We start from the raw sequence: 16,034 nt of genomic DNA on the forward strand, positions 1-16,034 counted from the left end.
TAGGTGACCAGTGGGTGCGGGCTAATGAGGAACCGGTGGAAAATATCCATTACAGGGTGAAGGGACTCCCAGTGGGGGAGAAAATGCTATTCAGAGTGATCGCAGTCAACATTGCCGGCCACAGTCCTCCTGCCGTTCTCTCCCAAGCCGTCACTATCCGAGAGATCGTGGGTCAGAAACAAGCTTTAATCAAACACAGCATTTAATGAACACATTTGTTTAACAGCACTAGAAATATTTAATGTATTCAGGGATAGACATCATGTTCAGCAACCATTTAGGATCAATCAGAGGGGAAAAAATAATTTAGCTACTATAAATTTACTGCAAATATCGGAGATTTTTAACCAATAAGAGTCATTAATTTCTACTGTAACCACGCAAAGGAACATACGCAAAACCTAAAAGCTCTACATGTTTTACATTTTACATATCTATATGCCCCCACACCACCCACTCTTTCACAAAGTTTACTTTTGCTTCTCTGTGTCCACCAACCAGAAAATCCAAAGATACGCCTGCCTCGGCGTCTGAGAACCAAATTCATCACACAGGTGGGCGAGAAGGTGAACCTGGTCATCCCCTTCCAGGTGAGTCTGGTTTTAGAGTTTTAGCATTTACACTTCATTTGCAATATCGGGAAAAAAGAGTGGACAATACAAGGTGCTCTTATGTGGTTTTTGTTTGTTTGTTTGTTTACTTTGTTTATTGTTTAACTCCATAAAATGTAAATGAACAAGGTGCAGTCACAGGCAGTAGACAACTGTAAACAGAACACCAGTCTCACTCCTCATGCAAACGGCACATATTTCCTCTTCAAAATACAAAAACAAACAAAAAACAGAAATGAGATGTAAACAATCATAGTAAATATTAAGAAATATACAAATATTAGAACAGTGGTTCTCAAACTGTGGAGTGGGTTCTCTGGGTGGTTCCAGCATTTTGAGTTTTTGGAAATATGAATTTTCTTGTATGTTTTTATTTCTGTTTATTATTTAGGTTTTGATTCTAGTTCTAGTTTGTTTTTATGGTCCCCTCAGACACTGCAGTGTCTCATTCTGCGTCTTCTCCCATCTGTTACCTTCACTCATGTCTCTGTGTTTTCTTTGTTGCAATTATTGTTACTCATTTGGTATTTTTTCGTCTCTTTGGTCTTACATTTAGTTTTACTAAGAACCTTCTGTTTCATTGTATAGATTTGGTTCAGTTGTGTCTTGTTACCCTCCTGTTTCCACTTTCCCCTCTTGTGTAGAAGTAGTCGTGTCCTTCGCCTCAGTCTTTGTTTATCTTCCCTTGTGCTCTCTTTGTTCTTTCCCTTAAAGTTTATGGATTCGTTTAAGTTTTATGTGTGCAATTTGCTGTGCTTTTGGATTTCTTTGTCAAATACATAAATATAAATAAAAGGTTTGCTTTTGTTACCTTCTGCCTGCTTATTGGAGTCCTACATTTGGCATGTGCTCAGAGTCACCAAAGGTGAGGGATAGATGACCATGAAAAAATATGGAGTGAAAGAAAATACGGCTTGTTTTCTCATAAAGTTTAATGATTGATTTTTGGTTTTGAATCAGAGTAAGTGGGGGGATATATGAGTAGACAGTGAGGGTTGAGGAGAATGAGATTATGTTAAAGGAATAACAGCCAAAATACAGCTCTTATGTCTCAAGGCTAAAATTCTGGTCAGATGCCTTAAAGTTTTTTGAGGTATTTTTTGAGTTCATTTAATAGAAAAAAAGGATATTGTACTCACGAATATACATTCATTAATGTGATGTATAATTATGCCTTTCAACAAATTGATGCAATCTAATAAACTTATATATAATAAACTTAAATAATCCATTAAAAATACATAGGAGCAGGCACTGCTTTGTGAAAGCTATCACGTTGCCCTGCCATCTTGACTATAGCACCCAAGATGGACAATGCTGTTCTGCTTAATTGTGTTTTATATGTGTGGCTTGAGACCAGCTGCGTATGTGGTACATCAAAGGCGGTGGAGAAGAGAACTCATAGGTGTTCTTTTGCTGTCAGGGCAACTTTTATTCACGCCAGACTCAAGATATGAAGGATCATACCTACAGTATGTTTTATCACATAAGACAACAGGGGTTCTCATCACCAAAGATGCAAAACGTGAAGGAACGAGACAACACAATCAGCATCTGGTTAAAATATCATGCTTTGTCTCTTTACCTCAAACCTCATCTCCCAAACTGAAGTCAGGGTTTGTGCAAAACCATCTTATTTATTCCAAATATGTTTGCAATTACTTATTGTCATTAAATGTGACCCTCCTGTTTCCGGACGGCTGATAATGACGTGTCTAAACAACAACAACAAAAGGTGGTTATAAGCTAACATCATGCAAGTGTTCTAGAATTCACACTTTCCCTCTTATAATCAGTCTTAGTCCCCACTAAGTCCAACAATTGTAGATCCACTTTAAAGAAATTTTTACTAACACACTAACAGCAGCTAACAGCGGCAAAAACAGCAGCACTTACTAAAAGAAAAGTTCAGGATTTCCTCAACAACTCCCCCCAGTATCGCTGTCATCACACAGAAGTGAGCTTCACTTCTGGAGGAGTTTTAAAGCCTCCAGAATAAATAGACACGGACACACATAGACAGCTGAGGTAAACAGCTTACTGTTTTTACCCCTCAAACACTAACAATTTTTGAGGGGTAAAAACTCTACTGAAGCCTAGTGGTGATATTTTATACACTTTAACTTTGAACAAAGTGTCAGTACCCCATGTCTAATATTTAATTAAAGGAGAGTAAAGGCAGAATATCCACATGACACCTAAAAATATTTTTGCACCCATTGCAAATCAGGCTTTCACATCACACATACCTCCACTAGATCGACTGCTTATGGAATATTTATAGAATCTAAAAATACAGAAGAGTCAAAATCAGTCATGAGCTTTGAAATATGAGCTGTGAGCAAAACCGTGAGGTTGGACAGAAAATATAATGACTAACTGTTGAAAATGATTTAAAAAGACACATTCAAATCTTTACTAGTTGCTATTCTAAATTTATTTCCACTAGAAAATGCAATTTCACCTAAAGATGGCAGAAAAACATGATTAGCTAGTCAAGCAATCCCCAGCCAAAAGTTATTGGTTCACATTTCTGGTGTTTGGGGCCATCTGTAAATACCACATTACCTTAACTTTAAACTTGCTTTTTTCAGTTATCTTTAACAAATGGCTATATCATGCACCGGGGCATCTAAAAATCTAAAAGTGGGGTAACATTTGTATCAAAGCCTACCCAAGCTCAATCCCACTGCACATTGTAGATATTTTAAGTGAATCCTTGAGTGGTCATTTGAAGAAAAAACAGCCAAGCCCTTATTTCCCCATGGCTGCTACTTGAAAACATATCGTCCTCTTCTGGAATCTAAATCCGATGTGCTAATGTTGGTAGTAACAGGGGAACAAGAGTTCTAAAGGCACAGGGAGCGTTACAGCTTTTGACAGCAACTTGCAAATTATGGCAGTGGTAAAAAAGAATCTAACCATAAGCTGTAAAGGGTAAACCATTGTTCTAAATAAAAATAGACAAGAAGAAAGTGAGCCATAGCTCGGTCTCCTTTTGAAGAAGCAGATGAAAAGCCTGCTCTGAGACAGAGAACATGGCTACATAGTGTTCTCCTGGGGAAAAAGAGCACCGACTGTTCTGTCATCTCATCCACGAGCTGGACTGAGTGTGTTCCCGCGGCTGTTTTTACACTGATGTAATATCAGGCCATAACTAAAGTTATCGGTGACATGTTTAATAAAATATTTTATGTGCAAAAGTTTAAATTTTTTTTTTTTTTTAAATATTCTATAAGATCAATTTATTGTTAATCAAAGATCAATTTACTAGTAAGGACATTATTAGTGAGTAATCAAGTCAGTTATTTCATTTTCAACAGATTAACCAAAGCATTAGTTTAGGTGGGCCCCCAGATCGAGGTCAGATGAAATAATGGCATATCAGCTGAAGACTCAGCTACTGAGTTAGTTATTCTGATACGCTGCCAGTCAAAAGCTTGGACACCTTCTCATTTAATGTTTTTTTCTTTTACTACTTTTTACATTGTAGGTATAAAATGAAAACATCAAATGTATGAAGCAAGATATATGGAATTATGCACCAAAGAAAAAATTGATAAATAACTCTAAATATGTTTTATATTTTTGATTCCTGAAAGTAGCCACCCTTTGCTTTGTTGACAGCGCTGCAAACCCTTGGCCTTCTCTCAGTGACCTTCATGATGCAGTCACCTGAAATGGTTTTCACTTCACAGATGGGCCTTGTCAGGGTTTATTTGTGGAATTTGTTGTTTTCTTAATGGGGTTGGGATCATCAGTTGTGTTGTGCATAAGTCAGGTTGGTACACAGCTGACAGCTCTATTTGACAAGTGTTAGCATTCATATTATGGCAAGAACCAATCAGCTAAGTAAAGAGAAATGACAGTCCATCATTACTTTAAGAACTGAAGGTCAGTCTGTCTGGAAAATTTGACTTTGAATATGTCCCCAAGTGCAGTCACAAAAACCATCAAGAGCTACAATGAAACTGGCGTACATGAGGACAACCCCAAGAAAGGAAGACCAAAAGTCACCTCTGCTGCTGAGGATAAATTCATCCGAGTCATCAGCCTCAGAAATCGCAAGTTAACAGCACCTCAGTTTACAGACCAGATAAATGCTACACAGAGTTCCAGTAGCAGACACATCTCTACGTCAACTGTTCAGTGGAGACTGTGAATCAGGCCTTTATGGTCAAATAGCTGCTAAGAAACACTACTAAGGAAAAGCAACAACCCAAAGAGATTTGTTTGGACCAAGAAACACAAGGAATTGCCATTAGACCAGTGGAAATCTGTGCTGGGAGGAGGTGTGATGGTGTGGGGGTGCTTTGCTGGTGACACTGTTGGGGAATTATTCAAAATTGAAGCCACACTGAACCAGCGTGGTTACCACAGCATCCTGCAGCGACATGCCATCCCATCCGGTTTGCGTTTCGTTGGACCATCATTTATTTTTCAGCAGAACTATGACTCCAAACACACCTCCAGGCTGTGTAAGGGCTATTTGACCAAGAAGGAGAGTGATGGAGTGCTGCGCCAGATGGCATGGACTCCTTGGTCACCTAAACCCAGTCGAGATGGTTTGGGATGAGATATCAGATGTACTGCAGGAGCAAAGAGCAGGTTCAAATCAGGATCAGAATATTTATATTACAGAGATGCTGAGCACTTGTTGGCCCTTTTGCCTTCACTCTGCAGTCCATCTGATATTGTTGCGATTCTTTGCCAACAAATCTTTATTCAGATTTACTTCAGTGGCATATCTCTATCTTTGGGCAGGCTGTGTATCTCTGTATCTGCAAGCTGCTTTGTAACCCACCTCTACCCTAGCTACCCACATAGCAAGCAGGTCTGGCCCGGATCTGGTATCAAGCCGGTACTGCTGGCTGACTTCTGGCATGGTAAAACGTATGACATCAAGATATGGGCCAGATGGCATAGATGGCACTATGTGATGGCATGCCATATCTGGCTCGATTGTGGTTTGGTTTATGTGGCCCAGGCCCATAGAAAACAGGTCTGGCCCAGATCTGGTATCAAGCTGGCACTTCTGACTGACTGGTGTCATGGCAGGGTGTATGTCAACCAGATGTGGGCCAGGTCTGGCAATGATGGCACTATTTATGTTCCTATTTTAGTTAGAAGACCCAAATGCCATGTTGCAACACTGGTATAGTAGCCAACATTTCAAATGCAGGTTTTGACAGGTTTGCGAGTGTACACTCATGTTTACTATAGGGTGGCTGTGGCTCAGGAGGTAGAGCAGTTCACCTATTGATCACAAGGTTAGTGGTTCGATCCCTGGCTCTTCCAGTCTGCATGTCAAGTGTGAACATGTATCAATGTAGTTAGGAAGCACTCAGTTTAGAGAAAGTGAGTGTGGTGTGTTTGAGTAATCTGGGAGAGTAGACAAGTGCTATATAAGAATCAGTCCATTCACTGTCTGAACAGAGTTTTGTCATCTTACTTTGCACTATGCACGTTGTTATTACATGGCTTGATTAAGGTACACATTAGGCTGACATCTGGGGCCAGAGCTGAAACTGTTCTGGGCCAGCACAGGGCCAGTTGTGGACACATTGCTGGCCATGCGTGGGCCACATCTGGCAAACCTGATCTGGGCCACCAAAGGGCCGTCATTCTTTGCGGTATGTGGGCCATGTGTAAGCACATTGTGTGGGCCAGATCTGGGCCATACCAATTTTGCTACGTGGGTAACATCAGGTTTGTTGACAGTGATAATTCCTCTGTTCTGTGCTGAAGTCTTCCTGCTTCTTTTGCTGCCTCAGTATTTTAAAATAAATGCTTAGCGGGGCAGAATGGTCTCATGGGACAATAGAGACATACTGTCTGACATGATGGAAATTATGATCTTCTTTTGCTATAAGGGTGGAAAGACTGTATTCCTTGAAATATTTGGAATCATTTCCTTTCCTTTCCTTTAATTACAGGGAAAGCCTCGTCCTGTTGTGACCTGGTATAAAGATGGTGTTCCCATGGAGGACCGCACAGTGGGAACTCGTACCAGTGAAGTTGACACCATCCTCTTTATTCGCTCTGCCGAGAGGGTCCACTCTGGAAAGTACACACTGTCTGTTCAGATTGAAAACATGTCAGACAGCGCTGACATACACATCCAGGTTGTAGGTCAGTCCCTTCACCATGGCAACACCTTCTAAGCTTCACCTAAAGAATGTAAACTCGCACCTCATGTTCTCTCATTAAGATTAGAACATAGCACGTAATTCACAAAGTGCATGATTAATAACCTTTCTGAAATGGGATGATGGTTCGAGCTTGAATCTGTGACATGTCAAGAGTCTTTTTTTGTCAAATTTGATGATAATTCCTTATTTCATACTCTGAAGGATCTGTGACTCAAAGTAGCAAATCATCAAAGTGCTCAGTCCTCTCTCTCTCTCTCTCTTATAATCCTGGCTCCTGCCTCTGTGGCCGCCAGCTCATTCCCCAGCTTACTGCTCGTCTCCGCGGGTCAGGGTTCTGGGTGGATTATTTGGTGGGGCTCTGCTGAGATTATTTGCTTATAGACTTGGATTAGGTTTGGATTTTGAGGGCTATTCTGTCACTTCCTCTGCTGAGAAGGTTGAGCTAATAATGAGAGGCTCTGATCCCCCCCTCCTCAGTTGATCTGTCACTGTACTCGTTTAGCAGGAGACAGTACAGGAGGGATTAAAGGGGAAAAACAGAAGCAGTGCTCACAGTTTGTACTGTACTCCAAAAGAAAAGAGTGTTCACAGCAAGATTAATGAGACACACACTACTATGTTGCACTGTTTTCTTCACTGCACTGTGTTTGGTGAAGGCCACAGAGAAGGATCAGTGATAAATACACTGCATTTCTCTGCTTTGTTATCAAGGCATACTTCTTCTTTGTTACGTCTATGCCAACAGTTTTTCTAGTAATGTATGCAGCTATCACCGCCTTCCCTTGATCCTATTGTCTTTTGCTTTGCTAATCTGTCAACCTTTCTAATCTGTCTAATCTGTCAAATCTCTACGGCTGCAAGTGTTGATTTCTTTCTCTCACTGGGACTTCCCTGCTCCATATCTGTTTGTACATTTCTCCCTCTCTCAGCCTCTAAAAGCCTTGCCAACATCTATGTCTAGGCAAAGAAGAGAGTTATCTCAGCCAGCTATGCATGTGTGGAACATTTTTTCACCACCCTTGAGCTGTGCAGTTTAATGAACCTGTCTTGTTCATAGTTTCACACAAAATCCTCCACCTGTATCTCGACTCTGCCACTTCTCACAATCCCACCAGAAAAGCCTGGTCCTCCCATCGCCGTGCATGTCACAGATATCTGGGGCTTCAATGCTGCGCTGGAGTGGAAGCCGCCTAAAGATGACGGCAACTGTGAGATTATTGGCTACACCATTCAGAAAGCTGACAAGAAGACCAAGGTATGCATGACAGAGTGTACAGGTGGTACTGAGAGGGCTTGTCAAGCAAGGTAATTCGCTAATAATAGTGCTGGAGGCATGCAACTCTGGAGCAACAGTGTCTTTTAAATTATGCATCCAAGTACAAGTTGAACCAAATTCTTCTGTGTTTTGTTTTTAATGTCACTGGGATTAGATTTAATTGTTTTTGCCTGACATTTTCTATATTGTGGTTTGCTAAATGTTAAACAGCCAGGCACGCTCCATGAAGATCAGTCCTGCTTTGGGATCTTTTGCTGACATTAGCTGCTGCAGAATAAATTTGGAACGATCACACACTGCCTCATGTGTGTCTGATCATCAGAAAAGAAACAGAATGTAAAAAACCCCCCAGAAAATGCAAGCTTAAACTTTCTGTAACTACAGAAACAAAAACTGCACCTGATTTAAATTTGTCCCATTTCGCCCATCAGGGTCGCCTCCTTGTGCACCTATGGATCACTTCCAGAGCTCACTTTTCAACTTCTATGTTGACCTAACCCAAGTTTCATGTTAAAAAAAAGCATCAATTTAATGTTATATATATCTATATATATATATCTATATATATATAAAACAGGAAATAAAAGGGAAAGCGAAAGACAAGTGCATATAATCAAATGCATTTAATTAACTGATAGTCGATAAGTGAGAGCACTCCTGTAAAAGCTAGTCTGGAGCGTTCAGGTGTGTAGATACATTGCCAAGATGCAAAGACATCAGCTATCATGTTAAAGAAACAATATTTGCTGCCCATCAATCTGGGAAGGTGTTCTGAGGCTTTGAAGTCCATTATTCCAAGTGAGAAAGATTTTTCACAAGTGAAAAACATGTCATCTCCACACGGCATTCCCACTCTGGCTTCCTAGAAAATTTACTCCAAAGTCAGAATGTGCAATGCTCAGAGAATGTGCAAAAAACCCAACTTTAGCATGTTAAATGCTAAAGTAACGACAGTCCGATTAGAAAAAGATATGAGCGTCCCTTCTCTTTTAAAAAGAACATGGCAGCATGATTTAGGTTTGCAAAGTCACACCTGCAAAAATCACAAGACCTCTGTAACAATGTTCTTTAGGCAGAAAGACCAAAGCAGAGATCTTTGGCAAAAACTTTAGCAACTGTCTGCACGGTGGTGGAGGTGTGATGATCTGAGCTTGTTTAGCAGCCACAGGTTTTGGGCACCTTGCAATCTTTGTATCTACCGTGAACTCCTCTACATGTCAAAGTGTTCTAGAGACACACGTGAGGCTTTCTGCTCTGTGAGCTAGAGCTTAGCCCAAACTGAGGTAAGCACACCAGCAAATCAGCCCAAACTCAGTCCAGACTTTAACCTGAATGAAATCCTCTTGTACGACCTTAAAAGAGCTGTGCCCTCAAACATCAATGAACTAAAGCAATGTTGTAAAGAAGGGTGGGCTAAAATTCTTTCTTGTCAATGTGAAGGACTGACATAAAGTCATACAAAAAAAAGACTCAAAAGTTACGTGACGTTATTGCTGCTAAAGGCACTTCTACTAAATCATGGGGTTTAGTTTTTCACACATTGCTTTCCGTATTTTGTCTTTTTAATTGTTAAATAAATAAAGAGATTATTATTATTATTATTATTATTATTATTATTAGATTGTTATTATTAGTCCTTTATTTATCCAGGTAAATAAATCTCATTGAGATTAAAAATCTCATTTCCAAGAGAGACCTGGCATCATGGCAACAAAAGTCAAAATACACATACCACATAAATATATAACATTTAAAACAAATACAATATATGTTAATACTAGCTAAGGAATAAAGACTTAATATGGGTGTACTTTCTTTTCAACCATGACTGCATCTTTCTAAAGTTCAAACACAGATCTAAAAGACAGTAGCATACAGTCATCAGCTATAAACTATAGTGCCAAATTTATATATATATATATATTATTTATATATAATATAATTTGTACTCAAAGTGTACACAGGTTGTGTGCCAACATGTTTGCTCTATCAGCTTAAAAGGTGATGTATGTTTGCTCTGTCTTATCTTTTTCTTCGGATAAAAAAAAGATCAGAGTTGGTGTATTTGTACTCATTGCTCCTGATTGTTGGTGTTGGGAAATAAAAATTGTCTCATCAACCATCCCTGAGTGATTAAAGCAGCTCTGAAGTCCTGATTTCATTTTTATGTTTCATGACTCACATAAGTGTTTCTTTTGGAGTAGGGAGATCCAGTTTTACTCATGCTAACTAAACTATTGCTCTATTTTTACAACCATGCTGCTAGCAGAGGCTGCTTGAAGATTTGTCCGATAGCTGCAAAGCCGTCGTACACTACCATGGTCGTTATGTTGAATGAATCGACAGGAAGGCGGCCTAGAAGAACATAGATGTTGGGCACTGGAGATTCTTCAGCATATAGAGCTCCACCTCAGCTATAAGCCTCTTTGAACCTCTCCTCCTCTCTCACACATCAGGAGTGGTTCACGGTCTATGAGCACAACCGCAGGCCCAGCTGCACTGTGTCTGACCTGGTCATGGGGAACGAGTATTCCTTTCGAGTGTTCAGCGAAAACATCTGTGGCCTCAGCGATGAGCCTGGCATCAGCAAGAACACCGCTGTCATTACCAAAACAGGTAATGAAATCCCCGCAGAGCTCTGCTCTCTGTAACATGATAGTATTGCTTTTGATGCTGAGCAACATCTAACGCATGCTGAGCGGTAGACCACATTGTATTCAATTGAAAGATAAAGTGAGCATTGTGGTTTGTAAAGGGTACAGTAGTGAAAAACAGAAGCTACACCTAAATAAAATGCAGCCTTGTATTATATTTGCTGTAGAACACAGTAACGACATTAGAACTACCTATAATTAATTATCGGCTGTGATTAATTGCTTGAACATGGTTTAAAGCTAAATTAATTCACACTGATTACGCTTAACAGAAATATTCTTTGACAGAGTGTTAAATACCATTTAATATTGGCCGCATATTATGAAAGCAACCAGGCTGGGAAATTAACACCTGCCACCAGCCAAATGCTGCTACTGTTTTTGTGTTGTTGCATTTGCTTACTCTCCCAGAAGACTTGGCAGCCCACCAGCCAGTCTCTTTTGTGTTCCAAGCATCAGTCTGGCCTATAAAATTTGGAGGGTTGTTGATCGCGGTGCCCGCCTGACCTGAGCATAGAACAACAAGTCAGCTTCCTGCCTCGATAACTCAAAAGCCAGTTGAGAACAGTTGCTTGTGTGAGAGGATGGATATTACAGACAAAACATTCCCAAAATAGTGGACAGTGACAACTGAAGGTTAATAATTATGCATTTCAGTCTATGTGTTACACATTTCCTGGACAGAATTGACTTTTACAGCGTGGTACAAACTAGCTTGGCGTCTTTTAAACTGAGACACGCCCCACCGAAATGAAAACATCTTTCATCCACTACACTATGTAAGCCTTTTCAGCTACATGGCCTTCATCTGTCTTTTCGTCATATTCTTCAGAAAATTCTCAGAATTATTTGAATTTCCTCTTAACCCATCAATGGGTAAATTTGCTGAATATCCATTATTGATACAAGAAAGCAAATTCGGTATTATTTCAGTCTCACATTCATCATAGAAAGAGCTGGAAAGCACAGGACAAAAACCTTTGGGGAGTCAGCGTTAGCTTTTATGCTCCAGTCTGCTGGAGGACGTGTTGAAATCTTTAATCATAAACTTGAAGCTTACCTCTTTACACTGCCTTTTGATTTATTTATGGATATATGTACTTTATTTTCATCTATGTTGACTTTGATTATGTTTCATTATATCTGTGTTGGCTTCATAGCAGCCACTGTTATTATTACACATCAAGCAGTGTGAGTGTGTGTGTGTCTCAACGTCTTCACCCCATGTCCAGGTTTGCTCTACAACCCTTCACCCTACAAAGAGATAGACGTGAGCAGCTGTCCTAAATTCACAGCTCCCCTGGTGGACAGAAGTGTCATTGCAGGATACAGTGCCGCCATCTCCTGTGCCGTTCGTGGCAACCCCAAGGTATCTGAACTTTACTTTTTACAGGTGTGTGTCAGTGATGTCGTTTTTTGGGAATTTGATTGGAGTTCATTTACAACCCAAAGTATTTATCCTTCTGCTCTTAATTATTTGTCTTTTTATATTTTTAAGATATAAAATAATTTTTAAAAATTGGTTTAAAAATTGGTCTATAACCAAGGAACAAGGTATTTAGACTGTTAGGTATTTAGACATCAATCAGTATGTGAATTTTGATGGTAGTTTGTGTGCGGCTCACAGATTCAAACACATCTAGAAAACCTAAAGATAAAATATAGAGAAGTGTGCTTCCTAGTTTATGCATGAAGAGTAAAATAAATGTGAAATAAAGTGAGCACAATGTGTCCTAGTGTGGTTGTGTTAAGACAAAAAAAAGTCATGGTTGTCAATAAAGCAGTGCTGAATGCACAAAAGGTAACCCCCAGCTGTTTGTTGCAAATGACTATACTACACACTACAGCACCATCGTGTGTGGACTTTACCTGGATTGGCCTGTGATAGCTGCAGTGCAAGGGTTTGCCACAGATTTCCTGCTTTGTGTTTTTTACAGGTTTTGAGTGTCAAGCAGTGAGTGTGTGAACAGTCAGAAAGGATTTTGATGCCTTTGCTGCAGGAATGTATTTTTATGTAGGAAGCTAGAACAAGAGGTGGAGCAGCTAGATCTTTTAGGGCATGTATTTTTTTTAATCACACAAAATCGGCAAAGATTTGTCAAGGCGAAACGTTGACCTAATTTCACCTCCTACCCTCCTCCCTCTGCTCTCTCCTACCCTCCTGACATCCCTTGCTGTGTTATCCCCCCCCCCCCACACACACACACACACACGCGCACACTCACACACCCTTCTCCTCTCCTTTCCTGCAAACCGCCAATTTTTCCTGCTCCTCCAACATCCTACTGTGCCTTAGCCAAAGATCATTTGGATGAAGAACAGAATGATCATCGGTGAAGACCCCAAGTTTCTGATGCAAAACAACCAGGGAGTGTTGACTCTGAATATCCGCAAGCCAAGCCTGTTTGATGGGGGCAGATACTCCTGCAGGGCCATCAATGACCTCGGGGAAGACGAGGTGGAGTGCACTCTGGAGGTTCGAGGTATGTCGATGTAGTTTTCACTTCCCACAACAATGTAGTTTCAAAGCTAAAGCATGACCTGAAGTCAGGGCAAGTCTCTCCCTGGCAGGCTTCAATAAAGCTCACCATGACAAATCTCCATCCCCTCAACCCCTTTTGCCTGAGCTGTTGTTCAGGCGAAAGCAGAATTCCTTTTCCTGTGCTAAATATAAATCACCTTATTGTATTTGTCAGAGAAAGTTTCAGAGCCACAGATGACTTTAAACAGGATGATCTGCTGGCCCCTCGTGCTGATTTAAATTTCTCTTTTTCTCCACAGTTTTACAAGAGAAAGGGGAGGAGGCGAAGAAATGAGCGGCACTGCGAAACAGCAGAGGATACAGTTGAACAGGAATAGTAATGGATTATGTATAACGGGATAGTCATGAATAAATATGATTAAAATAGATCACTTGTGAGGCTCTAAAGCCACCCCGTGCACCCCCCACCCCCCTAAACGCATATGCTTGCCTTTCACCGCTGCTATGATGAATGCCATATCAGTAATATGCCATAAATTCTTTCAGCACGCTGCCACCTTGTCACTCCCTGACTGAGAGAACCCACAGTGTAGAGTAGTAGAGCTGCCCTGCTGTGACCACACACACAGATGGATCCTTCTTATCTGTGAAGTGGACCTGTCACTGAACACACTTATAAAACAGCCTTTCATCCATTACGGCTCCCTGTGTTGTCTGTTTTGTGTCCTGGACGTTTTTATAGGTTGGTATGAATTTATGATTGGGATGCAGCTGCAGCACTGAAAGCACCGCAGTGTGACTGACCGGCTGTACGCACACCCCTGTTTCCTCGCTGTGGTGTGTGAGCAGGGGCCTGTAATGGTTCAATGGAGGGATCAATATTCAGTCAGGCATAGCCGACATCATGGCGTAACCAGGATTAAAGAGGTTCTCATACACAGATATAGCCCTGCTGCTCCACCACACGCACACACAAAGTACCAGTGTTGACTCACAACGCACTCTCTTGCAGTATTTACCCATTCCCTCATGCTCTCATACTACATTCCTCATGGCATGACCTATACTGGTGGGCCTTTACAGAAACATGGTTTACACTCAAGCACATGCGAACACAAACATACACACTCCAAATCAGGGTCTCATTAGCATCACACACTAGAGACTAATTAATGCACCCATCAACACTGCCCTAATTAGCTCTCCCACGTCATTACTGAGCAAACGAATTACCGCTAATTTACACACCCGCAAAACAAACACAGCACCGTCTCTGCTGGGAGAGTCCGCGGCGGCTCGCCTCGCACACCAAATTAAAGCCTCACCGATGTGCTGCAACTCCGACCCAAGTGTGCCTGCCCTCCCTCACACGCACACACACACTCTAACTTCACCTGACTGAAGGAAAAGCTCAAGTTGGAGAGTGAAAGTGTGAGGTGTGACATTTGTGAACTAGGGCAAATACATCACCCTGCCTTGGAGATGTGAAGGTACTTTTTACTCTCGAGACCTGCCCCACCGCTGAGTACATCAGGTCCCGGTCTCTTGTCTCTCCAGCAGAGGGGGTAAGAGCACAGTGACAAAGAACACAACTGACCACCATTAGGGTCTGTGCTGTAATTGTGAGTGGCAGGTTATTAAGCATCATTACATTACTGATGCACCGCTTATCGAAACGCCGAACCTGGCTCCCAAACTGTGCCAATCTTCCCGTAACTCTTGGCACTCATCCTGAAACACTTCCAAGTACAAGAAATTGAATTTCCTCCTTTACATCGCAGCATAAAGATGAGTTGAAATAGGATGAGGCCATATGTGGCCAGATAAAGCGGGGAAATCCTCCAGATACCTGAAAGTAGGCCATGATTGGTTACACAGTAGACCTGCAGTGCGGTACAAAGCTTATATTTTGAACCCTGTTGAGCAGTAAATGACTCTGCGAGTATGTGTGTGTGTGTGTGTGTGTGGATTATGTGTGGTGTTGATATAATCTTATTGTCAGTTAACCCGAGACACAGCGTGGTGTGTTACTCTGCTGATTGACACATTAAAGCGGCACTGAAGATACACCGCGTGCTACTTTGCATGGAAGTTTTGGGAAAAACAGATTCTTTGGGAAAAAAACCCAGCATGTAACCTCGATACTCCACCTGAATCTTACCCTGTCTCAAAAGTGATGTTCTGTTGCTAAGCAATCAAACTAATTGTATCTACTGGCATCATCCACAAGCCGTAGGAAACTTTAAAAACATTAGAAGGTGCTGGTTTACAATGCCACAATCAGTGTTTATGTGTGTGCGCCTCTCGTCTTCTCACACAGTTCGGGAAGCTTTAAGTTGTAAGCAAGAACAAAAAAAATTATAGAGCATTTTGTTTCCCCTCATTCCCTGTGACACACCTTAAGGCTCTTTAAGTTTGCGATGTCTGGATGAATAATTAATGAGGAAGCATGGCAGCTCAGGAGTAAAGCACCAGCTTCTTCATGCACACTGTATCTGCTCTGCTGTCTTTCCAATATTAGAACAGGCCTGCCTCAGACGACGACTAAACAAAGAAAAGTGACAAGACAAGTCTTACCACCAGGCAAAGGGAAAGGGTGGGAGAATCAGTAGGGTGCAAGCACTGTTGTGTCTGTGTGCGCGGGATGTGTGAGTGCTCGAGAAAGACAAGCGATACCAGAGAGACAGAAACAGACCTCCTGAAACAGTAGAACGGAGGGAACTATAATTATGCAAGTAATTATACATGAAATCACAGACTTGGATTGAGAGAGGGAGAGAGAAAGAGCACTGGAGGGAAAAAGCCTTGCAGTGAGTCTCATCCGTGTAATTGCAGTATAGGAACTAAATGAAACAGAAG

The 16,034-nt window shown here is 41.2% G+C and overlaps 1 protein-coding gene across 1 annotated transcript in view; it reads left to right on the forward strand.

Annotated features, from left to right (window-relative positions):
• The window catches only part of mybpc2a (myosin binding protein Ca), a 42,051-nt gene extending 28,177 nt beyond the window's left edge, over positions 1-13,874 (forward strand). Inside the window, exons 20-27 of the mRNA XM_084925211.1 lie at positions 4-171; positions 502-590; positions 6,548-6,743; positions 7,879-8,018; positions 10,496-10,655; positions 11,926-12,062; positions 12,990-13,176; positions 13,475-13,874. Coding sequence (XP_084781337.1) covers positions 4-171; positions 502-590; positions 6,548-6,743; positions 7,879-8,018; positions 10,496-10,655; positions 11,926-12,062; positions 12,990-13,176; positions 13,475-13,509 — 1,112 coding nt within the window. The 3' untranslated portion in view covers positions 13,510-13,874. The remainder of the gene's footprint in view (positions 1-3; positions 172-501; positions 591-6,547; positions 6,744-7,878; positions 8,019-10,495; positions 10,656-11,925; positions 12,063-12,989; positions 13,177-13,474) is intronic.
• Positions 13,875-16,034: the final 2,160 nt, after the last annotated feature.

The sequence above is a fragment of the Perissodus microlepis genome, chromosome 4 (genome assembly GCF_051167445.1).
Source record: "Perissodus microlepis isolate ML-2025 ecotype Zambia chromosome 4, ASM5116744v1, whole genome shotgun sequence".
NCBI classification, from domain to species: domain Eukaryota; kingdom Metazoa; phylum Chordata; class Actinopteri; order Cichliformes; family Cichlidae; genus Perissodus; species Perissodus microlepis.